Source organism: Corvus kubaryi, unplaced genomic scaffold (assembly GCF_017639235.1).
Source record: "Corvus kubaryi isolate FWS band 111438036 unplaced genomic scaffold, C.kubaryi_AGA036_p1.0 37357, whole genome shotgun sequence".
NCBI classification, from domain to species: domain Eukaryota; kingdom Metazoa; phylum Chordata; class Aves; order Passeriformes; family Corvidae; genus Corvus; species Corvus kubaryi.
In genome coordinates, this window is record NW_024581117.1 from 5,166,488 (window position 1) to 5,190,870 (window position 24,383).

General features: G+C 35.1%; 1 protein-coding gene across 1 annotated transcript in view; it reads left to right on the top strand.

Moving 5' to 3' along the window:
• The window catches only part of RASEF (RAS and EF-hand domain containing), a 35,922-nt gene extending 13,924 nt beyond the window's left edge, over positions 1 to 21,998 (top strand). The window contains exons 4-17 of the mRNA XM_042033664.1: positions 792 to 887; positions 1,868 to 1,945; positions 2,431 to 2,546; positions 3,274 to 3,342; positions 4,252 to 4,336; positions 5,741 to 5,832; positions 8,622 to 8,856; positions 9,888 to 10,025; positions 10,114 to 10,261; positions 11,171 to 11,252; positions 12,659 to 12,773; positions 13,579 to 13,698; positions 14,702 to 14,778; positions 15,856 to 21,998. Of these exons, the coding sequence (XP_041889598.1) occupies positions 792 to 887; positions 1,868 to 1,945; positions 2,431 to 2,546; positions 3,274 to 3,342; positions 4,252 to 4,336; positions 5,741 to 5,832; positions 8,622 to 8,856; positions 9,888 to 10,025; positions 10,114 to 10,261; positions 11,171 to 11,252; positions 12,659 to 12,773; positions 13,579 to 13,698; positions 14,702 to 14,778; positions 15,856 to 15,964 (1,560 nt within the window). The 3' untranslated portion in view covers positions 15,965 to 21,998. The remainder of the gene's footprint in view (positions 1 to 791; positions 888 to 1,867; positions 1,946 to 2,430; positions 2,547 to 3,273; positions 3,343 to 4,251; positions 4,337 to 5,740; positions 5,833 to 8,621; positions 8,857 to 9,887; positions 10,026 to 10,113; positions 10,262 to 11,170; positions 11,253 to 12,658; positions 12,774 to 13,578; positions 13,699 to 14,701; positions 14,779 to 15,855) is intronic.
• The last annotated feature ends 2,385 nt before the right edge of the window (positions 21,999 to 24,383 follow it).

Consider the following 24,383-nt stretch of genomic DNA (forward strand, 5'->3'; position numbering starts at 1 on the left):
AAATAATGGAAAACAGGGACAACCCAAAGCCTGGAAAGATAGTTTGTGTGAATAAGGAGTTATGCTGCCAAGATGCTGACTGTAGTGGTGGTGGCAGTACCAGTGCAGACTCCTTCTTTCTGGGGCCGTGGTGATGCCAACAGTGCAGGTGCAGGGGCTCTCTCTCTGTGGTGGTGGCAGCAGCTGTGGGACAGTGGCTGCAACAGTAGCTCTGTCCTTGTGCCCAGCTGCTGTTCAGTCCTGACTCCAGTCTAGCACACACTGCCATGGGCCCTGGCAAAAGATAGCACTGCTTCCCTTTCCATCTGTGGCATTTTTCTTGCTGAGACTCCCTGCCCCCCTCCCATTGGTGATGTGGATGGTATTGAATAGACAGCAGTGAATCCACCCCCTTCTCTCTGTACCCAGGACAGTACCATTTGAAACTAGGGGTGCTATCATCTGCTTGCCTTTTACTGACATGGGCCTCTAACATTCCAACACTTGCAAGCAAAAAAACTTAAAAGGAAAACAGAAGTAGAAAAGTAAGTGACATTGAGAATGTTAAGCACAGGAATCATGAATAAAAAACAGTGGATGGACCCATATCTTTGCTTCCATGTCACCATTTTATTTCTATGGGTGTTTTATAAGTGGACTGCAATAACAGAATCTGTGGATCTTAAGGAAGGGACAGAATGGAAAGACACATTTGTCTAAGGGGAAAGTATGTACTTTACAAACCGATGAATTACTTCTTAATAAACATTTGAAACCTGTCTCAACTTCTAATGTGATTAAAAATATTGCAGGAGAAGCAAAAAGCTGAAGAAGCCCTAAATGAGCTGAAGCGCCAGTATGATGCTGAAGTTGGGGATCTTCAGGTGACAATAAAAAAACTTAAAAAGGTAAGTGAGTGAAGTCTGGTGAGTTTTTAAAGTGTTTTAAGAGGTTTTGACCTTACGAAATGCCTCCTTCAAGATGGATAATCGTAGTTGTAGGTTTCTAATTTAATGTGTATTAGTAAATGGCAACTGCAGGTAATTTTTACTTTGTGTTGTCGTTCTGTGCTTTTGTATTCATGCTGTCTAATTTATTGAAATACTTAGGAAAGGGAGCAGCTATTACCTTAGTTCTGTGCCTTAACAATTTCTAGGTCCATCAGGTTATTAAGATAGCAGTTACCTAGACTTGTCTTTGATCCATTAGAAATAGTCCAATATATTGCCACCAAGTATTTGCAATTTATAGATAAAGATGCAATTGGCAAACCAGATATAGTAATTTACAGTAGTATAGTACCTTTTAGAACCCAAATGCAATCTGATCTTTTAATTTGATTGGTAAGGTAAACTGAAATCTCAGATATGAATGATGTTTTGGGATATTTTGTAATTTGGGTTTAATTTTGACATTGGTTTTTGCTGTTAGTTTTACCAGAATTATAGTGAGCAATTTTTTGGTTTTGGATATTATTTTGGTTTTTTGTTTTTAATTGCACTTAAAAGAGCATTTGTAGAAATGGAAATTTCTCACAAGAAACATGAGAGCTTCTTGTACAAATACTACATATCTGAGGTAGTAATAATTTTTTCAATTTTTTTTTAAAGTTTTTAAAGTGGGGATACACCTGTTTATGTCATAATAACTGGCTTCGGTGTAAGTAGTGATGAATATTTTATACCTAAAGAGTGCAAAATTCTTATTCATTTCTTAAAAAGCAAGTGATTTTTGAAATAATGCTGTCTACTAGGACATTTGGAAAAAATCTTTGTTTTAAAACCTTTACTAGCTGTAAAAGGGTTATTTATTGTGATTTCCATAAGTTTTTTATTATTGAATCAGAGCAATCTAATACATTAATTGTGCATTTTTTTTATCCTTCAAGCTGGAGGAGCAATCCAAATATGTCAATCACAGGGAAGATGTAGTTGAACTGAAAAAAAGAATACATGATATGTTGTTGGTAAGGGATTATTATCATTAATATATTAATTTAGCCTCAGTTTTAGTGTCTGCAATACAGATTGTTATAGTTGTGGGAATTCGGGTTTTGGTTTTTGTTGGTTTTTTTTGGTTTATTTTTTATATTTAGTACTGGTAAGCTATTTTAAAGTTGTTGGTAAGTGTATGAGGATATTTTAAGTTGAAAAAATACCTGTTTAAATGTATACGTATTCTATGTGGGACATTTAGAAATAGCTGGAGATGATGTAGCCCCCTTTTTGTGTAACTGAATGGAAAAATAAAAACTGAGAGGTTCTTGCATGTTGATTTGCTGACTTCTCTGTTGACTTAGTGTTCTTTCATTTTCTTTGCCCCTCTATGCCAAAATTTTATAGTGTTTCATTTTTATTTAACTTCGATGTTTTTTATTCTACTATTATAATACATCAACATTTTGTGGAGGTGACTATGACAGCTAACATCTAATATCTTCCTTTTTTGAAGGAAAATCAGAGACTTAAGAAAGATCTTTTAGAAGCGCAGACAAATATAGCTTTTCTACAGAGTGAATTAGATACCTTGAAAAGCGAGTATGCAGATCAGTCTTTGAACACTGAGAGGTAAGTTACTTCTACATGATAATATTTTCACCAGGGAAAAAAAATCTGTTTTCTGATGTAATTATTATGTATGCAGTTGGCAACTATTATTTTCTAAATTTGCCTCAAAGTATAGTTATATAGGTATATGTTTGACACTGTGCCATCACTGCTGTTCAGTTTTCTTGTTAGGTTTCTGAAAGAACAAGTTCTGGATATGATGCAAACTCTCATAATCTTGCAAGAATATCCATTGATTTTAGTGGGACTTTATTAGGAATAAAACAACAGTACAGCACCAGGCAATTTTTTTTTCCATGGCTTGCACTCATGTGAATATCTGTATGAATATTAGGGAGAATAGTTTTGGAAGCCTTCCATGTCAATCTGAACCTTTTTTTTTTCTAAAGTGAATGCAAGCTACTTCTAGTTACTAATTTAAAGGAGCGTAAAAGGCAGTTTCGTGTGTGGTTATGTTCAGATAATACAAATTACATTTCAAGGGAAAAGGGTGCAGTTCCTATGATTATTTTGTATGTCTTTTATTTTTCATTCACAGTCTTTGTTGAGTTATAATGGCAGAGATTAGTGAAGTCACCAAGAGATCTTCCTTTGCATAAAACTGCTCAGCATATTTCAGCATAAATGTAAACTCTGCCAAAAGCAATATTGTAAAAATATAAGAAGAATATCCTGTAAAGTATAAGTTCATTTAAATTTGGTGTTTGTTTTTGTTTTTTTTTTCCAGAGACCTAGAAATTATCCGTGAGTATACTGAAGACAGAGATAATCTGGAAAGACAAATTGAAATACTTCAGTAAGTTTTCAGTAATTCAGTTTTTTATTATCAAACTTTGTCCCAACATATTTGGGATAAATGTTTTTGTATGCAAAAGACCAGGTTGAAATTTGGGAAAAGTATCAAGTGAAAATACTGAAATGGCCTCATTATCATAAAAGGTACTGTTCTTAACTGTCATAAATGTTACTGTGGTATTAACTCTACTGTGGTACTGACCCACTAACACTTCAGTTGGTTTCTTTTCATTTCTTTTAGCCCCACTTTAATTTCTTTCTGATAAGCTGAGATTTGATTCTATCCATGCTATCATAAAAATTATTGCCTGGCTCCTTTTTTTATTCGCTTTACTTCTCCAGTAACTCCTGGTCTTATTGTTGTCTGGAAAGTACTAAGAGTGTGCTGTATTATACAATAGGTGCACAAATTTTTGCTTTCAAGAAGGGTCACAATGAATAGATTTTTTTAATATCTTTAGCTAATTTCCTTATCCTAAACAAATTCTTTCTTTCGAGCAGATGAATTGTATTTGTCTTTAGAATCACCTCAGCAATATTTAAAGGGAAGTAATTTTGTACCAAAATGGCTGGGCTAGTTGTTTTGTTGTGGTTTGTTTCTTTTTCTTTTTTTTTTTTTTTTTTCTTTTTTTTTGGTGACCATTCCTACAGTATCTTTTTTTCCACTCAGCTGACCAAAGACCATGCTGCAGAAGTGAAAACGGGCTTCCTGGGCTGCCACTGAAGGCTAAAATTCAGTGGTTTTTTCAGACAATTTGTTTGAGTTTCTAGTTTCATGTTACTCATTAGTATTTACCGAAGACAAAAAAGGGGTCTTTTAGAAGTATTTAAAAAATTTCTCTTTGTGAGAAGCTACATAGTTTTTAATGTTTTCTTTAGTCCTGCAAGTTAAACTGTGTTTCTTTGTTAGATCAGCTAATAGAAAGTTACATGACAGCAACGATGGTTTAAGAAGTGCACTTGAAAACAGTTTCAGCAAGTACAACAGATCATTGGTATGTATTTATGATTTTTGTATTTTGTCAAAGAAGATGTAAGAATCAACACAGCAAATTTAAGTTGGTATTTCAGTGGGTACTCAGAAAATTGAGTTTTATTCAGTGGACAAGAGTGGGAATACTCTTGTGTAGCTGAATTTTGTTAGATTTTACTTACATTTTGTGAAATAATGGAAGTTTTGTTAGAGCATAACTGCTTTCTGAGACGCTTTGGAAAGTAATAATTTTTTTTTAATATGCTGTAATATTTAATGAGGTGAATAAATCAACAGTTTCTCTTGAGCTTAAAGGAATGTATTTGTATTGTGTATATGGGAGTGCCCTACCACTGACAACACACTTTCTCAGAAAACTGCCCTTTTTTAGTAGTAGGATCTTAACCTAGCTTGAACTTTTGTTCAGGCAAGTCACTGGGAAAATGAATAGCATGGACTACTGATAAGGACCTTAGTCAGAACCTTTTGGGCTCTCAGAACTGCACAGGAGTCTCTTGTAATAAATGTCACCTGACGTCCTCCAAACTGGAGAAAGGAAGGCTTGAAAATCCTATTTTACACTGTCATTTTGCTGTCCTGTGAAACCTGTTAAGCTCTTAAAACTAATGACTGGGCATCATGAGGAAAGCAGATAGCTTTTCTAGAAGGATGGGACGAGATAATGGGCCCACAAAGACAACACTGGACAGGAAAGAGGAAATTAGTGGTCAGGTCACTGCTTGTTTCCAGTATTCCTTACCAAGGAACGTGAGTGGTTTTTGCTGATACAAGTTACCAGAGATTCACTACAGCTGCAACAAGGGATACCATTTCCTACTGTCATGCCTAGAACTTTGAATGAGCATATTACAGAGAAGACAGAGGGAGCTGTTCCCAGTGAATGAATGTGTGGAGGCACAGCAGAATGTACAAAATACTTCGTCTCATGCAATTGGTTGAGACCTTTCCTCCACTATCTCTCACAAGAACTAGGAGGTAGCTCTACTGAAACTAGCTCAGTCAGTGACACTTCCCCCTTTTTTTTAGTAGTCAGCATGCCATGTTCTAAATACTACTTTTCAAAGCTTAGCATTTCAGAGTCTTCAGGTGTAGTCAATGAAATCATCCTCTTGGAAGTTCTGTTGTCTTTTGCGGTTGAATGTATCTGGTAGGTTCAGTATAAAGGCAGTGGTGAAGCCTAAATGCTAAAGGTAATAGGCCTTTTGACCCTCATATAAAGTCATATATAAAGTGTGAGGTTTAACTGAATTTAAGTAGCTAAATATACATATATATAATATAAAGAAATGTATATTAAATACATCCAATTTGTAATTTTGATGATGCGCAGTTTTTCCTTAACAAGTCTAGATACTTGCACTGTGTTCATCCAAGTTATTATGCATTTATTATGTATCTCTTGCAGCGGTTAGCAAACACCTCACCAGGAAGTACCATTTCTAGAAGCAGTCCTAAATTTAATGGTGAACATTCTCCTTTAAACCCACGGTATGACAGGTAAGCCAGACTTGCTTCTGTTAATTTGAAAATTACTTGTCTTAGAAGAGCAGATTACTGTTAAGTAAGAGGGAATATGTCTGATTTAGAAGTAACGTGTGACCATAGCATATGATCCAAAGTATCCTGAAGTCAATAGGAATCTTTTCAATTACTTCAGAAAGCTCAGGATAACTCTTTTCAGTGCGAGCCATAAACTTATGGAGAGTTTAGACGGCCTCTTGTTTGGTTTTGGCCTCTTGATTCTAGTTTGATTCTCAGTCTCTTTGTCTCCAAAAAACTATAAAACTCTTCTGAGGGGCTTTGTTAGCCTTACTCAGTACTTGAGAAATAAAACATTTTTGGTTTTATGTTCAGCTTGTGTGCCTTTTCCCCCATGTAGTAATTATTACAAATGTGGGCCTAATTCTTCAAAACAATAAACAACCTCATCTCACACTGACATGCAGGAGTAGTGAATGCACTTGGATATTAATGGGGAAAGAGTACAAAAATAGGAAGTTATCTAAATGCAAGTGTTAAATGGTCAGAGGTATTTATTTTTGTACTTACTGGATACAGATCATCGATCAGAACTTCCTCTGATCATTTCAGAGACTCACTGAAGACACTGGGTATTGGAGCCAGTCTCAAATGCTATCAGTCATGCTATTCCTTCATACTTGGTTTTTTAAACAATTAGATCTGTCAGCAAAAATGTGTGTCCCTACTCAATCGATAGATTATTTTGTCTTCTTTTTATTTTTGTGGTACTCCAAGCCATAGAGAGATCTCTGATAGAGTTCTTAGTATTCTGTATTTTACATTTTGCCAGAGAGAACAATATCTTGAATAGGGATTAAATCGACTTCTGCTTCATACTCGTAATACTCATTCAGTGGTGTCACTCTTATTCTGCTGTTTCCATGGGAGATGTGTTTGCTGGCTGTAAAGGTTTGCTTGTCACAAGCTGTTTCCTTCTTCTGAATGCACATAAACCCAATTCCCTGGTGTTGGACCCTCTGCAAAATTTTAGCGGCATCCACTCTGAGTTGCATATTACGTTGAGTAATTTTCTGAGGAAGTAACTAAAACCTCTCTGGAGGCTTAGTGATGTCATTCTTTATGAATATTTATTAGGACCTGCCACATGGTGCAATCCTTGCATTTCCACAAAAGTGAGAAATACAAGCTACTTTAGAAGAAAGTTTATGTGGTAGGAATAAAGCTTAATCTTAACAGATATAACTTGAGAGTATCAAAAGACAGAAAAAGATGTGAATGCCCCAAAACCTGTTTGTTTTCAGTACTTTGTCTCCTGACATCAGATCAGCATTAAGAGGTATTGGTTTGCATACTAACATGTTTTAAGCAATTTGTGGTAAAAAGTACAATTCTTCTTTTTTTTATCTGTAAGATTCATCTTGGTCTAACTTGCTTTAAGCGTATACGAAATTCTCAGCATTGAATTCATGGTTCAGTGAAGTTGAAAATTGCCTACTAAAGAGCTTTATTTCAGGAAATGCCTGACAAGCTTAACTTTGTTATAGCATGCACTCTTCCTCAGTATTTCAGTGATTTGGTATAGGCCGGTAGGTGCATGACTCCAAAGAGCATGTATGCTTTGGTATTCTACAGCAAAGATCACATGCATTCATGTCATTATTCATTAGCCTGAAAGGGTATAAATTAGGTGGTTCTGAAGGTTATTGCATGGGACAATAATGCCACTGCCATTTGGCCGATTGCAGGGAGGAATTCAACTCGTAACAACTTCATAATTTGGTGATTTTCGCCAGTGTACTCTCCTGAGTTGAGCCATCACATGGGGAGCCCCTTGGGACCAAGCTGTTTTTACAAGGAGTGATGTTGATCTTGTCTGTTTTAGCAGTCCAGTGCATCTCATCCATTTCCAACAGGGCTAAGCCAGACCCTCTCTTCTCTGCTATCACTTGGAGACCTTTAGTGCCTCACTTTAGTTGGTGCCTGTCCCTGTCTTGCTGCAGGAGCATGATAATGATTGTGGCTGTTGCAAACTTTTTTATAAGATTAGTTATTTTAAGACTCACTCTATTAACCTTTCTTTTCTGTGGTTTTATTTACAAAAATAAACCCTTTTTTTTTTCTGTAAGCCATACTGGCATTGCAGCATTCTTTAAAGTACTTTTATATACTATATCATCCAGAATGAAAAAAAAAAAGATTTTTGAAGGAAGGTTGAGGGAAAAGAGAGGAATTCTGTGTAAAATTTTAGGTTTTAGGTTTGCCTACCAGAGTATAAGAAAATTTTTCAGTAACTTCTTCCACCTTACTGATCTCCTGAACTTGACTACTCCCTCTTCTATATTTGTAGCTGTTCCTTATTGGCATGTGTGCCTTTGTGAGCAAATGCATTCATTTAAATGAGGTACAGTATGTTAAGGTTGTTTTATGTCTTAGAATAGGCCAAAATTAGCTAAACCATTGTATATAATTTTCTTCTTTTTATGTCTTTGTAGTACATCACTTTCTGAATGTTTTTTTAGATAGGCTTTTTTTAATTAACATTAACAGTCATAATTACTGAGACTTGGAAAGTCATCATCAGTAACATAGATTAAATAATTTAATCTGAGCATCCCAAGACATATGCTTGAGAAAGAAATTCTTTATAAAGGCAAGATAGGGATTGGCATAAGTCTTAAAATTAGCATTTCCAAGAATTTACTGTTCCAGAAGGGCTCAGATTTTGTTGGGAAGAACAATTATTTATTATTGGAATTTATTGTATGGAATAATTCTTTTCTCCCCCTCCAACATTTTCTTTTTAGGTCATCTTATTCGTCTTGTGTTGATGAAGATTATGATTCTTTAGCCCTTTGTGATCCTATGCAGAGGATAAACTGTGAAGTTGACAGCTTACCTGAGAGCTGTTTTGACAGTGGTTTGTCTACCCTGAGAGATTCAAATGAGTATGATTCAGAAGTGGAATACAGACATCAAAGGACTTTTCAAAGGTCACAGTGTATGCAAGAAGGCTTTGGTGGTGATGCTTCTGATACTGATGTAAGTGCCAGATTTACTTCTTCTCTGAGAAAGACATTTGATTGGAGACAAAATTAGCTTCCTGTTTTTAAAATAAAGTGGATCTTTGTCCACAGGCCGGTTAAAAGTAAATATTTGGGTCATATGCATTTAAATGAAATTAGTGAAAATGTTTTGGAGAATGTAAAAATATTTAGTACTCTTTCTTGTTTTTACATTTTTTGATACATTTTTGAGGTAATAACTTCATTTTTGAAGTTTACATGGTTTTTGAAGGTTGTTAAACTGTATGCAGAAAGAATCTCACTTTCTAATGATAAAAAAGCAGATGGAAGTAAAATAAGCTTCCATTCATGACCTCTTATTGCACTGTGCTACTGGAGGAAAAAACCATGTATGAGATAGAATACTGTTAGCGCGCACATTGACTTAGGCTAAATCTCGGAGAATTTAAAAATCTAAGAAGGTGTTACTGTGTCCGTTTATTGTTAGTAACATTGAAAGAGTTACTGAGGACTATATAGCAAAATTAGTATCGAGCACAGTAGAATATGGGGGTTTTTTAAGGCAAACCATTTCTTATGCATTTAGTAGGCATTAGTAACTGTTTGTGGAGACTTTGCTAGGAGTAGTGTTGATTACAGCTGTGCTCTACTTAATTTAGCTTGAGTAGCAGTAGCATAGAGAGTCATGTCTTTGGGGAAGTTTTTAATGTTAGCAAAAAATAAGCTTTGAAATAAAGTATTGTCACAATTGTTTATTGTGACTGTGTTTTAATTTGAAATTTTCATATAGAAATTAATTTGCTCTATTAGAGTACTGAAAGAATGGATGCTGAACAGTGAACATGTTAAAAGACAAAATGTAGATTATAGTGAACAGCAAAAATGAATAAGAACAGAATAATCACAGTATTTTGATTAGAATTGCACAGCTGTTTCTGGTAATTTATCTCTGTTTAATCCAAACTTTTAAAATGTTTTAATCAGTTTTAGCTGTGCCTTTCCAAAAAAGCATACTTTTGTCATCAGAGAACTAACTCATACTTTCAGGTTCCAGAGATCAGGGATGAAGAAGCGTACAGTCCTGCTAACAGCACTGCAGTTTTCGACTGGAAGCCCTCACGACCAGTTAGTCGAAGCGGCTCAGTTGCTTCAACAAGGAAGTACATATCTGCTCTCACCCCTGAGGTAACCAGTTCTTCAGGGGAAAATTGGAAAAGAATCATACAGGGGGTTTTTTTATGAGTTGTTACAGAGGGATTCTTTTTATTTTCAGTCAGATGCAAATGAATGCACTCCAAAATACCCCAGTTCAGAGAAGGCTTACAAGATAGTTCTTGCTGGAGATGCAGCTGTGGGAAAATCCAGTTTCCTTATGAGACTTTGCAAGAATGAATTTCGAGGCAATACCAGTGCAACTCTGGGTATAGTTGGTGTTCTTCTTAAAATATTCAAATGAATGTCCTTGTTATTTTGCAGTGAAGTGGGTGAAAAGCTTACTTTTGTGATTGCTTGCTAGGATTTCCTGGATATACACACATGGTTTTCTTAGGATGTGAGATCTAATTGAGTACTAAAGCTTAGTAATAACAGCTGTTTGTAGTGGACAATAGGATACTGGTCTAATTTAGTTTTTCTTTACAAAGAAAATGCTTTCTGAACAACATAAAGCACCAGAAAAGGAATGCCAGTGTAAGGAACTTTGTGTGTGTATGAACTTTCTTGCATTTTTCATTGCTTTCTTGTTTTCTCAACACCATCTTTCCTTAGTATTTCATTCTATCCTTTGATGTCTTTCATACTATTTTTTGTTGCCATTTCTTCAAAGTGTTATTGAAGCTTTGGTTTAAATACAGCTAGAAGGATTTCTGACTGACTTCTTGTGTATATTAGTATAGTTGTCAGTTAACAAACTTCTTAACAATTCCAAAGACTGAATTTGTCTTCCAGTCAAATCATACTTATATATGTGTTTTATTGCCTCTGAGTCAGGATTTTCATTCTAATTTGTCTTTTTCTTCCTTGGTATTTGAAATAAAGTCTTTTATAAAACACTTTCACTTCTTTTTAAAAACTGTTTAGCACAATAAAGCAGAGGGAGATCTTATTTGTTGTTCAGAATGCAATTCATATCAATTCTTCTGGGAAAAGAAATACATTCAGGGGATTATTGCAGTTCAGAAGTATGTGCATGACTGACTGAAATCTTATAACCTATTAAAAGAGATGAATTTTTGAAAAACTGTTGTTTATAGCCACTACCTTTTAATTTTCTGCAGTTTTTAAAAGATTATTGATGGGTTTTGTTAAACTATATACATGATTCTTTCCAGGTGTGGATTTTCAAATGAAAAGGCTAATTGTTGATGGAGAACCTACAGTGCTACAACTGTGGGACACAGCTGGGCAGGAGAGGTTAGTGATGCTCTGCACTTACTAATTTGAACTCTTTTGTTTGTAAAAGTCATTTGCCTTTTTTCACCTAGCTGAAAAAACCTATCAATTGTCCATATGTAAATGTCTATAAACGATGCAATTTTTCTCTGCTGAGACCTCAAGACAGGTGGAATGCTTTTGTGTTAGCTTTGGTGATGCTTGAGGTAATCTTTTCTCTCCATAGAAAGAAGTAGCTGAGGTTCACCACAGGATTAATTAATTAAATCCATGTGTCCCTCTTTGTCAATGCAAAACGATGGAGTAGATGCACATGGTTGCTTCTGTTTTTAGTCTCTAGCTTTCTTTGTTCTTACACACCTGTATTTTTGAGCAGGTTTTTTCTTAGAGATTCCCTGCCCTTCCCTTCCTCGCTGTCTCCTATTCTTTCCTTGAAAATCCTGGTCCTGATTTGCATTGTATTTGGTATATAAAAACTTCTTTCCAAAGACCTTAGAATTTTGCCAGAAGTATCTTTATAGATTGCTGAATGCATATCCAAGATTCTTCAAATTACTGTGTAAAGTTTCCTCAAAATCCTATGACATCTTTACTTGAGAGCCATTACTTCTTTACTGACAGCTTTTAAGGCTTGTTATGAGGTTGATCTAGTGCCATGGAAGTCAGTTTCGTATGTTCATTGACCAAGATTTGTGTTGGGCTGTATGTAGGTCGGGGTCCAAACAGTTTCCTCCCACAGAATAAATTTGTAAAGGATATTTTAATATCCAATGTAAATACCTAGTTACTGTACTTGGTTAAGCAGATTGTATAAAGTTCATGACAAAGATGAATGTAGTTGATCAACAAGTCCTGGTATAATTTTACTGGTTTCCTGTCTTTTTCAAAGGAGGTAAAGTAAGCCAATCAGTTTAGGAAGTTATGTGTGGGTGGATCATAGAATCATAGAACCGTTAAGGTTGGAAAAGACCTCTAAGCTTATGGGGTCCAACTTTTAACCTAGTACTGCTGTGTATACTTCTAAAGTGCCACATCCACACATGCCTGTTGAACACTTCCAGGAATGGAGATTCTGTCACTTCCGTGCACAGCTCATTCCAATGCCCAACCAGCCTTTCAGAGAAGAAATTTTTGCTATTTTCTAATCTAAACCTCCCCTGGCACAATTTGAGAATAGATTAGCTGTAATAGATACACTGTAGGTTGTTTTGGTATACAAAATATTGATTGTTGTTTAGGACAGAATCCTGTTGATCCTTAAGGAGCATTTGTAGACCAGCACCAGCAGTTTTCAAGAACTCATAGCGTTACATGGAGAGAATTGTACTCAGTAGTGAAATTAAATAGTGCTGTGTTCTTAGTGATGTTAAACTGAACTATTTTTTGATAATGTGGCCTTATGCAAATCTTTTATTTTTTTCTGAAAGATTTCGAAGTATTGCTAAATCATACTTCAGAAGAGCAGATGGTGTCTTACTACTATATGATGTAACGTGTGAAAAAAGCTTTATTAATGTGAGAGAATGGGTGGATATGATTGAGGTAAGACCCTTAAATATATACAACTCATAAACTATGTTTCATTGCAGTGTTAGCCTTATTACTTATAAAATTTTATTGTCCGTAAGTTGTAATTATCCAGACAGCAGTCTGTCACAGAAATAAAGGCTACATGGAAGTCCTAAAGGTATCCTGACATACTCAGTTATAACTGAGTTCAGTCTAATACATCTTTTTGTGTTAAAGGGTGTTGTGCAATGACACTCTTCCCGTTCACTTCCTTTTGAAATGAATGTGGCAGCACATTTCAGATACCTGTTTGTGGATGACTTGAGTGTTCCTTGGAGTCTTTGCATTTTAAACCAATATATTAGATTCTGTAAATTAGCTATAGTTCAAGTGAAATTTTCAGTATTTCTTTCTACTTGTACTTCTTGTTTGTTTATTTGAATAGGAATTTACATTTAGTACAAGGGGTTTTTCTCTCATGCTGGAGGTGCTTAATAGGAGGGAAAGTGGCAAGCAAAATATTTAGTTCATCTTCTGTGACAGTGTTTTCTTTTTGTCATGGTATAGGAGTTGGTTACTTTTCCCATAGTGATTTTGTCATACAGCATTTGGATGCAGTAACCAATTCCATTAGATTAACTTAACAAATTAAATTCCTTTTTGAGAAACAGGGCTTATGGGAATTGAAGAACTCCTTGGCATAGCTTTCATAATTTGTAAATTTTTTCTACTAGTGTGCACGACTTCGTGGAAAGGAAAGTGGTGTGATGTGATGATGATAGCCACTTCTTTGTATTCTGAGTGTTCGAGCAATAAGGAAATAAAATTCTCTTTATAGGATGCAACTCATGAGAATATTCCAATTATGATGGTGGGAAACAAGGCTGATCTCCGTCAAACTGTTACAGAACAAGGGCAAAAATGTGTCTCTATAAACTATGGAGAAAAGCTGGCTATGGTAAGGTCCAAGTGTACCTCGTTAATATAAAATGGTCTTTAGGAATTTTAAGCTGAAAACCTTGTGAAAAACTAGTAAACAAAAGTAATTTTCTGGTCATTTGTCCAAGTCAAGTAATGAGGATTCATGGATACTTTTCATTAAACTACTCTGTTTTGATTGTGTTTGCTGGGTTAAATCACATCTCAGTGTCTGCTGAGCTGAACTTCATTATTGGCTGTGAAAGACTTCTCAGTCTTTTTTGTGTAAAAGTGGATGGGCAGAAGACTGAATTTTTCTGCTGCTGAACAGAAGTTGCCAGTTCAAATATGAAGCACACTATTGACTGGTTTATGTCTGTCCAGCTTTTGGGTGGAGTATTTTCATCTTCAAGAGACTCTTGTATTCCTGCCACATGTGAAAGAAAAAAGAAAGAAAATAGGACTTCTTGCTATAAATAGAAGTGTGGACAAGGTTTTTTTGCATGTATTTATATGGGGGATAAGATGCACACATCCTGTATTTTGTAGAATAATAGGGAGAGTCTTAAGGGTCTTGAGTGGCTGAGTGCTTGCAGAATTTATGGATTAAACTGGGGCAGAAACCATGTCTGTTGCTTATGGAATGATGTTTTTCATTAACCTAGAATAACCAGATGCTGTAGTTTGAGTAGCTAGCAAGTTAGGTTAAGTAACCTATCCTGGAAAGTCTCTTACTATTTTGCAGTCCTGTGAACAAGAAGATTGAATTTGGACATTAAGCCTATAATATGTTTTTTATTCAGTTCATTAATTCAGAATATACTGAATATAAACCAGATATAATTAAAAAACAATTACTGTTTTATTTCACAGTACTAAAGAGAATATGTTGGACAACGAAGAGCACTAGAAGAAATCCTGTTCATTTAAATGTGTCATCATTTTCTGTGTTCTCATTCAGGAAACAATTTGTAATTAAATGTACCTGTTCACATGGGAACCATCTCAGATCAGTTAGCTTAACATTTTGTTTTTACTCACAGACTTACAATGCGCTATTCTGTGAAACAAGTGCTAAAGATGGATCTAATATTGTAGAAGCAGTTCTTCATCTTGCTCGGTAAGTAGCTGTGTTTCTGTTTTCACATAAACACAGTGTATTTTATAAAAAGGACATTGTGTGTGAATATACATACAAAGATAAACACATTGATTTAAAATTGTACCAATGTTAAAAAAAATTTAAAAGAATACTCTGTTAAATCATTATAGATAAATGCAAGATGGGATTTATTCTCAGTTTAATGAAGTAACATTTTTGCTTGAAAATGTTACAAAGCTATCTCAATAATTAATATTTAAACTAGGACTCAGTTATGGAGCCTGCAATTTTAAAACCTGTTCGCTGAATGAATTTTAATTTTAATCCTACATGGATTTATTTTCCTAACTCTTTCATAATTTATTTTGAAATGTAATAATTCTATGTGTAATTATTTTTTAATTATTTCACACATATTAATATATATTCAGTTTTATTACCAACCACTCTAATTACACATATTTTCTTTGGTGTTCCCTTCTGTAAATTATTTATAAGATAGAAATTCTGTTTGTGTTCATTTAGCACCCTGGCATTTCTATGATAATGTGTGAGCCAAATATTACAGTTCTACTACCTTTTCAAACCATTTTTGGTTAAAGTATGATTTGGAAAGGCTAGTGGTCTGTAATCCATAATCAGTCATACATACACAGCTTTTAAGTGTGCATTTATAAAAAGCATCCAACAATGTGCATTTTTTTCTATGCAAGTAAATTTATACTTGAAACTGAAGTTATTTGGTTTTATACTTAGAGCTATGAAATACTCTTTTTCTATAGTAAAATATTAAAGTAGGAAAAAATTCTCAAAAGAAAAGGAAAGGTAAATCAGAACACAGGGGAGTTATTAGATATTTAAAAAAACTATGTTTTTATCACTATGATTTGCATAGAAATATAAATATGATCCCAAATTGGAAACTTGTGAGACATGTTGATTCTGTGCTAAACTCCATAGTATTAGCCATACGATAGATAGATGGTGATGACCTCTTTGACATATAGTGGGAAAAATGGAAGCGTGAACATGAATAGAAACATGATAATTGAGCACATTTTTTGTTCAGTTGTGGTTTGCTTTTTTTTTTTACAGCGAGGTGCGAAAACGAAGTGATAATCAAGATGATACAAGATCAGTAACCAGCCTGGCTGGGGCACCTGTCAAAAAGTCGGCGATCACAAAAAACTGTTGCAATGTTTAAACGACAGATAATTTTCCTCACCTAAATAACTTGTACATTTAAAAAGCCAAAAACCAAACTGAAATATTTCAGTAATGTTTTCTTTTTATTATGGATTTATACATTTGGATATTTAGAAATTACACATAGTGTTCAAAATCCAGACTCTACTTTCTACTCGTTCAAATTTGTGAAATTGCTTCACCTCATAGACTCTGTTTTCACTTGTCTTAAGTAATACAATTCATTGCAATGAGCTCAGAATCAATGCCACAGTAGTCACTGCATACAATATTGTAGTATGTATTAATGTCTCTACCTGCATGTTTCTTTATGGCATCAGTATTTCTTACATACAGAACTTACTAATATCCACTATCACTCACAGGTAAAGAAAAAATTAGAGCTTCAATTAATTTAATCTTTTTGATCGTGTCTGCTTATCTAGTTTTTGACAGCCTTAAGTATATGTTGATGAAACATTTCATAAGAAAACTCCAAACCATTGAAAGGTGGCCTAGGTCCAAGTAATCCCTAAGTTCAGGGGAGCCAGAATGGTCTCTTGTCAGGAGAAGACAGTGGCAGGTGCATGGTGTTCTGTTGTAGTTCCTCAAAAGTTGGCTAGTTAGAATGTATTTCATTTTGAGTGTTGGGGTTTGATTAAGAAAGGAGAAGTAGACTTTACACCTGATCCTACGCAGTTCAGAGGTGAAAGAAACATTTGTCTGGACTGTTACAGTTCAAAATTCCAGAGAGAATGTAACACCTGTGATATGTAGGATTGCTGAAATTGAGGCTAGATCATTATTGGTATTATAGAGTGATAGGAGTTGTAATCTTTCCCTTGTCTTTCAAATATCTTCCATTCAGATTGTACTAGGATTGATTCTGAAGGATTGTAATAGCACATAGGAGTCTGATTTAATGGATATTTTTTAATGCGTTTTTGAAGTTTCAGTTCTGCAGGTGAAAGAATTGCTGCACATGCACAAGCTTTTGTATAAATAGTTCATTAAAAGAGAGCCCTGGAATGAACAGCAACCACTTACCTTAATGAGAGTTCCTTCACCTGATTTTAGAAAAGTTCTGAGAAACTTACTAGGGTCAGCATCTCTAAAAACTGAGTTATTACTGCTTAAAGTAGTCTCCAAGAGTTCTATAGTGTAGTAAAAAATTATGGACACAGTTAGCAGTCATAATCCAGTTACTTTTAGCGGTCACTGACTTTGATCAAAATAGGATAGGACCTTTTCAGAGCCAGCAAACTGTTGTCTCCTCTGTTTCCATTAATAAAACATGTCCAGGCTGAAGCCTAATTCAGTAAATCAGACTTGGATAAAGTTTTATAAGCTGATGGAGAACCCATATGACTAGCAGCTCTTGCTGCATTTTATCAGCCCTCTATGTGAACACTGTATAGCCTGTACTGTGTTACCTCTTGTATAAAATGTGGAGGTCTGAAAAACAGGATGGTTCATAATTTACAAAAAAAAAAGTTTAAACTAGGAAAAGTATTGTTTTTAGGCATCCTTTCAAACCTCTAATCAGAGCAGCTAATCCTCAAGTAATTATCAGAAAAATTTTTAACAAGAGAGAGAAATCTAATGCCAGAACAAATAAGACATTTTATTTCACTATGTAGTAGTTCACGCATAGAAGACAAAACATGTTTGGTGGGGTTTTTTTTTAAGTACTGAGAGAATCTTCACATGCTACCTAATTCCATGCAGGAGATTACAGGGTTATAGCATCTTCTCACACAGCAGTACAGGAGGCCTCACTGTAGTTCTCAGACTTACGTGGAGCAGGTGGCAGAGAACGCGGGATGCTCAGGTGTATCAGGAATATGCCTGATCACATACATACTGTTTGCTGTTAACCCTATATTATTTTTTACAAAAAAATATATAGCTCCAGTTAGCTTCTTTGAGAAGAAAAGCCACGGTTAACTGACTGCACTGATGAGGGCCTATTCTGTGTTCTTGTGTGAACCCTTCCCTCTGTCCATGTGAGTGAATGGAAGTAAAATTAATTTGGGATGTGTTTGCAGATAATTCTTCCTGCAGCTGTAGGGAGAAGAGAGGAAGATGATCCAGTGCTTGGTTTCTGAAGTGTGAACCTTCAACATGTAGACATTTGCATTTTCTCAGGATGAGATGATCATGATTATAAGCTGTTACTTATATTCCAAAACATTTCTCGTTCGGTAACTTGGAGAGCCTAGACTGGGGATCAGTGTTCTATGTGTGTGTCCTGAGCTACTGTGTTTGACCAGTTCTGTGGTCTTGGCCTGCAGTAAATGAGGTGAAATGTTTGCCTAAACATTATTGACACACCTGCATGAGTGAAGTGTTTTTGCTGGATACAGAGAACCACATAAAGTTGTTTGCAGGAAGGATTTCTGGAAGTGGTTTTGTCCAACCTTCGAAGGACCCAAGCAGAGACGGACTTTTGCCAGCCCTATATTTGGTTATCCGTGGGTTTGGCTAGCCAGCCTGTGAAAATGACCCAAGGCAGAGGTACTACCACCATTCTGGGAAGCATGTTCTCATACTTGTCCTCTTTTTCTGGATAAATATTTCTCTTCATGTCCAACCTCAGTTTCCCAAATGACTACAAATTTATGACCATTTTCCCCCATAGTATCACCTCTTGCTACTAACAAGAGTTTGACTACAATCTTGGTGGCTCCCCTTTCAGTGTCCATAGATCTCCCTTGGCCTTCTCTCCACCAGTGTAACAGCATCAGGGGTATCTCTTGCAAATGTGGGTTCCACATCCCAGAATTAGCAGCATGTGTGCATGTGTAGTAATTGCTTTCATATCTAATATTTTTATCATACAGAGGGTGCCATGTGAATGTCCATGCTTGTAGAGAGGCTGGTTGAAGGATGTGAGTTCAGGGACCTGCCTTCACAGCAGTTTTTCCCTATCTACAGGCCACTGATGTTTTAGGTACTTCTGTTTTTAATTTATTTTAATGACCAAAATCTATCTTATGTTATTTAGCCAAATTATTAAAGCTGAATGCATTTATTAAGCTCTGTAATTTTTTTGTGTTATGGAAAACAACTTTAATTTGAAACAGTGTTGTTTTTAAAATAAGATTCAGGGTTGAAGATTGTTAACTGTTAACAAAGTTTTACCTTGGAGTAATTTTATGATCAACGTCTAGATGACTTAAAAAGCACTACTAAATGGGGATATAGCTATAGCTCAGTTGGAACTTGTTTTAGAAATCCTGTGATGGTCAGCTCCATCATGTCTTGAATGCTTGCATAGTACCATGTTGAATGCATGTTAAAGCAAAAGAACTTGGAAAAACATTTAAATCTAGAAATTAAAGCATGTATTTATACATGGAAAAATGAATGCATAAATTTTTCTGTTGTTTTGCTTTAAAAGGTTACCTTGTCTTCAGCCTAAACAGTAAAATGGCAAACATCAGCTTTATGCTCTGACATGGTTGCACTATTGTCCTTTGAATGTTTTTATGGTTTTTAGTTAATACATAAGAACTATTCATTTAATCGCACAAATTTATTTTTTTAGTTAGTGGAAGTGTTCCCTTAATACATGTATTTATTTGAAAAGGAAAGGTCTTCTATTTTTTTCCTCATGATCTGTAAATAAATTATTTTTATTCAGTTGACATGGAAACATTATTTTGTGTTTTTGACCCTTTTTAATTGTAATGTATTACACATTTCTGAGGCAATAATTTCTGTGACATGCTCCAAAAATGCTTTGATCATGTAAATTCTTGTAACCACTTTGTGCCTGTTTAGGACATATTAGTGGCTTAATAAGACTAGCTGCAGCTTCTAAGTTCTCTTATGGCCTTACATTGGTTAAGTATTTTTCTGTGTAACTACTTTTGTATTGACTAGAAAATCCTCTGTTAGGAAAAAAAATTACGGTTATAAATCTGTGTAAGATGTTAAAACATACTTTAAGGAAAATATCTATAGGCTGCTCCTGCAAGGAACATTGTTTAGCTGTGCATACATGCAGATCTCCAAATAAAGTAATAGGTTCTGTGCCTAGTGCAGGCAATCCATATACAGATCCTTTTAAAGAGGCTTTCTTTTTTTTCCTATATCCACTGCTGTACAGCAATGGTAGGGTAGCTTTTTAGGTAAAAATACTGCAGTCAACAATCCCCAGTTCATAAACCAAAGGGAGAAATATATTCATATAGTCATGGCATTTCATTATATTATAAAGAGACATATTTCCAAGAAGTTTCTAGCTGTATTAGCAAATTATAAAAATTGACCAATAAGTCATGTACAGTTTCAATGGCCTTTACCACTACCTCTGCCAGACTTGATATAGTGTGTAATACTCTCTCTCCAACCCTGTCTGGGCTACTTATGGGTTAGAGAAGCTTTTTAAAGCACCAATTATTTTGTTATTTCTCTTCCACTGTATTACTATCAGTCCTAATCCTTTCTTATTGGTATCCTTAGGACTGCTAGTATCAATCTTCATCATTATTAATTTTTTTAAACTATCTTGTTTTTTGAGAAAACTTGCTGTAAAAGAAAATCTGACTCAATATATGAAGTGTTACTGACTTTCTACAAAGAAGTCCTTTTTCTACAATTCTGTTCCTTGGGTTATGGCTTCGGATAGCTGGACTAATAGGAAATTAGTCATTAGGTGGTGGAGTAACAAATAAAACCAAGCTGTGGAGGTTTACCACTGAATATAAAAGGAAGTATGTAAAATGTAAGTGTATTTTCATACTAGTATGAGGAAGAAATTGTCCCCATTGCGTGTTCATCTTTTAATAAAAGTGTGTATATTCTATAAATAAGGTTCTAAATTGTGAAAAGTTTTTAAAAATTCTATATTGTTTACTGGTAAAACTGGTGTTAGTGCAGCTTATTCCTCCTCAAAACAACTGATCACTTCATTTACTGTAAGCTTGTGTATATATGCTTAAAATGGATACCTTTCCTGTATTACAAATTACTGCATAATGAAATATGCTTCAATAGCCATTTTTCTTCAGTGTACTTTCTTTTTGTCAATGCTTATGAGCAGCAGTCCAGCATAGCATCTGTGACCTGTCAGCTTAATGTTGTTACAGTTCACCAACTTCTGCAGCCAGTTGCATGCAAGAGTGATGCAACCAACCACTGGTATCTGGCTGCCTCCAAATTTTTAGCCTCAATGAACAGTCATCAGCTTTGAGCTGAGAGATGTCCCTCGCTGTGATTCCCAAATAAATCTTGCTGTACCTCTTTACAGAGATGCTCTAGCCACTCTGTCTCTAAGCACTAACATATGGTATTTGTAAAGTAAGAAAGAAAAGTAGCCCAAAATAACCAGCCTACTGCAAATATGCTTGATATAGGGCTCTAGGCATCAAATAAAAAATACTTAGGGGTACATATGTCAAAGACAGAAAACGCCCCAAAATGCAAATTAAAATCTGCATCAGGTAAAATTGGCCAATTTAAATGTTGCCATGGAATCACAGATCCTATAGGTTGGAAAACTCCTGCAAGATTGAGTCCGTCGGGACTAGCATGAGACCAAGACCGGTTACTCTAAGCTTACGTGACTTCATTAGTGCTTGGATCTGGAGCTAAAGCATGAATGTGTGCTGCTTTCCAAAGCAGAGCAATAAGCCCTGGAAGGATGGGATGGGCGTGAGGAGTGTTTCCCTATGAAAACCCGATTTCCTTTCTTTTAGAAAACAAAAACACTAAGACATCAAATTTAATCTTCATGTTAGTTTTCCTCTTTAGGTATTTCTCCCTTTTATTTTTGTAACCTATTCTTCACTGGCCACAAAACCAGTAAGAATTAAAATATGGTTTTGCTTTCTTTATTATTTGCACAAATTAGAAATTATTGTTGAAATGGAAACATTTAGCACCTGATGTTATCAACATGTAATTGGAAACAATTTTTGTAATCTTACATTGAGGGCTATATCTTCTTACTGATACTATAGTCAACAAGGAATTCTTGTTCATAAGCTAGTGTTGTAATTCAAGGAAAATTAGATGTGCAGCAATAAAAACTGGTCTTACTGCAACAAAAAATACACACCTGGTAGCTTTCTGTTTACACTTTTCTGTCAATAATCACACATTTGCTAAGAACTTGCTGTTGCTTTCATTTTGAAAAAGGCATTTAAAAAAATCTTGCTTAAAAATAGGAAACAAAGGAAAGACACAGTCAAGGCTGTAGTCCTTAAAAGAATGGAGAAAATAATTGGGTTGCTTATTTTTCCTGCTCCCCAGAACCAAATGAGAATGTCCATGAGGACAAAAATTTTAAGTGTTTGCACCAGAATAAAAGATCAATGACAAAATGTAAGATACAGGAAAAAAAGATGGGAACTGTATTTAGTACACAATACTGACTGCCTCATGTTTGTTTTTCCTGAGAGTAGCTTTCCACTTCAGTCTGTATGCATTCCTGTGGAGTGTTTCCTTTTTTGTAGTTTTTAGGGAATTGTTCTTTTCATGTCACAAACATATTTTTAGAAAGATAACTGTAATTGGAGTGGTTGGAGAAGATCTTCAGGCATTTTGCAGTAAATTTACCAAAGTTCTCTTTATCAACTGAATTAAGTCAAAGTGCCTGAGATTTGCAATGGTTGCACAAAACAAACTCACTTAACCTCTATATACTGAATAGATGCACATTCCAAGATAAAATAATGAAGCAAATTAACTCTGTGAAAGATGTCAAACTAAAACCAGGTCTGTGAGAGCAGATGGTACTGTATTAAACTATGTATGTAAGTGATGGAAATAAAAATAGAAGCTATTAATTGAGTGAAATGTTTTAGGTTAATCTAAACCCCAAACTGTGAGTTACAGTAACAGTTTGTGAAGTAGTTCATATTTTCCAAAATACTTCTGCTAGTCTTTATGCTAAAGTGAAGGCATTGTTCTGGCACTATCAGAGCTGTAACATTAAACTTGCCCATAGCTGAGTTCTGGGCTACAAGAATCCAAACTGAACCATACACAGCCCGTGCCAACTCTGTAACTCTTGCCATTCTTATTCATTATACTTGATCAAACTGGTGGAAATCTGTATCAAAGCTGCACAGATGAAATAAATTCAACTAAGAGATTTCTGCAAATGCACAAGAATACATACACTTCTTCCACATTTGTTTACAAGTTATCTGAAGTGACCAAACATGAATGATAGTGTAAGGCTAAGCAGTGACTAGTAAACTTGCTTTGTACAGCAGTGTTCCAATTCTGGAAAATCAGGTTTAGGGAGCTATATACTTATATATAAGTATACAAATAAATACCAGAATATATACTCTTTATTATATTCTAATACATATTATATATTAGAATATATACTCCTCATTTATATACAAAAATGCACATATATATATGTATGTATGCTGTATGCATACGTACATGTGAAATAATGACTACTGTCTTTCCCTAAAAAAAATTAAAATTGTAGATCACAGGAACCTTCCTGTAGTGGGTTTCATATAAGATAATGGTGACATCAGTCTTCTTGTCATCTTTGTCTCTCAGTGTATGTCTGCTCTATATCCAACTTTGTGTCTTGCTAAACATGTACCAGCAACTACTTTTGCTTTTGAAACCCAGAGAATTTTTATTGTTTCATTGCAAGTGCTGTGGGCTACTTTGCACATAGAGTCACAGAATCATTTAGGTTAGAAAAGACCCTGAAGATCATCAGTCCACCCATTAACCCAGCAGTGCCACCACTAAACCATGTCCCTAAGTGCCACATCTACGTGTCTTTTACATCCTTCCAGGGCTGGCAACTCAGCCAGGTCCCCTGGGAAGGCTACTGTAACAATTTTTGTATGCCATTCTGTATTTACCTGAGAATGTGCATCAACATTTGAGTATAGGAGTGCCTCAGAATGAATCTCTTTCAAGATTTACATGTATAATTTACATGGCAAGGTGGTCTTAAGGAACAAATAGTGTCTTTTCTAAAGACTACATGGCCCATTTGAGCATTAAAGTTCTCACAGAATAGCTATGCTTTTTGAAGAGGAGCATGAATAATTGTAGCCTCAAAGTGCTGTGATGGACATAAAATCTGTCCTTCTTAAGTGGGAAGATACAGAGATCATTTTGTGTGCATAATGGAGAGATAGTTTTGGGAATTTTTCCTGCAAAAGAAAGACTTGTGTCTTCTTATTTTTTTTTTTCTTTTCCCCTCAGTGTATTTACAAATAATTAAGTACTAGGGTGGATAGGAGTCTTGCAGTCTGTATGTAGTTGCTTTCCCAGAGAGCATGATGACAAATTAAGGTTTTAGATGAGTTCAAAATAAATATGACACTTTGAGTGAATGAAACAAATAGGTGTTGTAGAGTGTAAAATATCTTTGGTGATTAGCTACTGGTAGGATTTTGTTTAATAAAAGTAGTAATATTTTACTTCCAAAGAATACATTT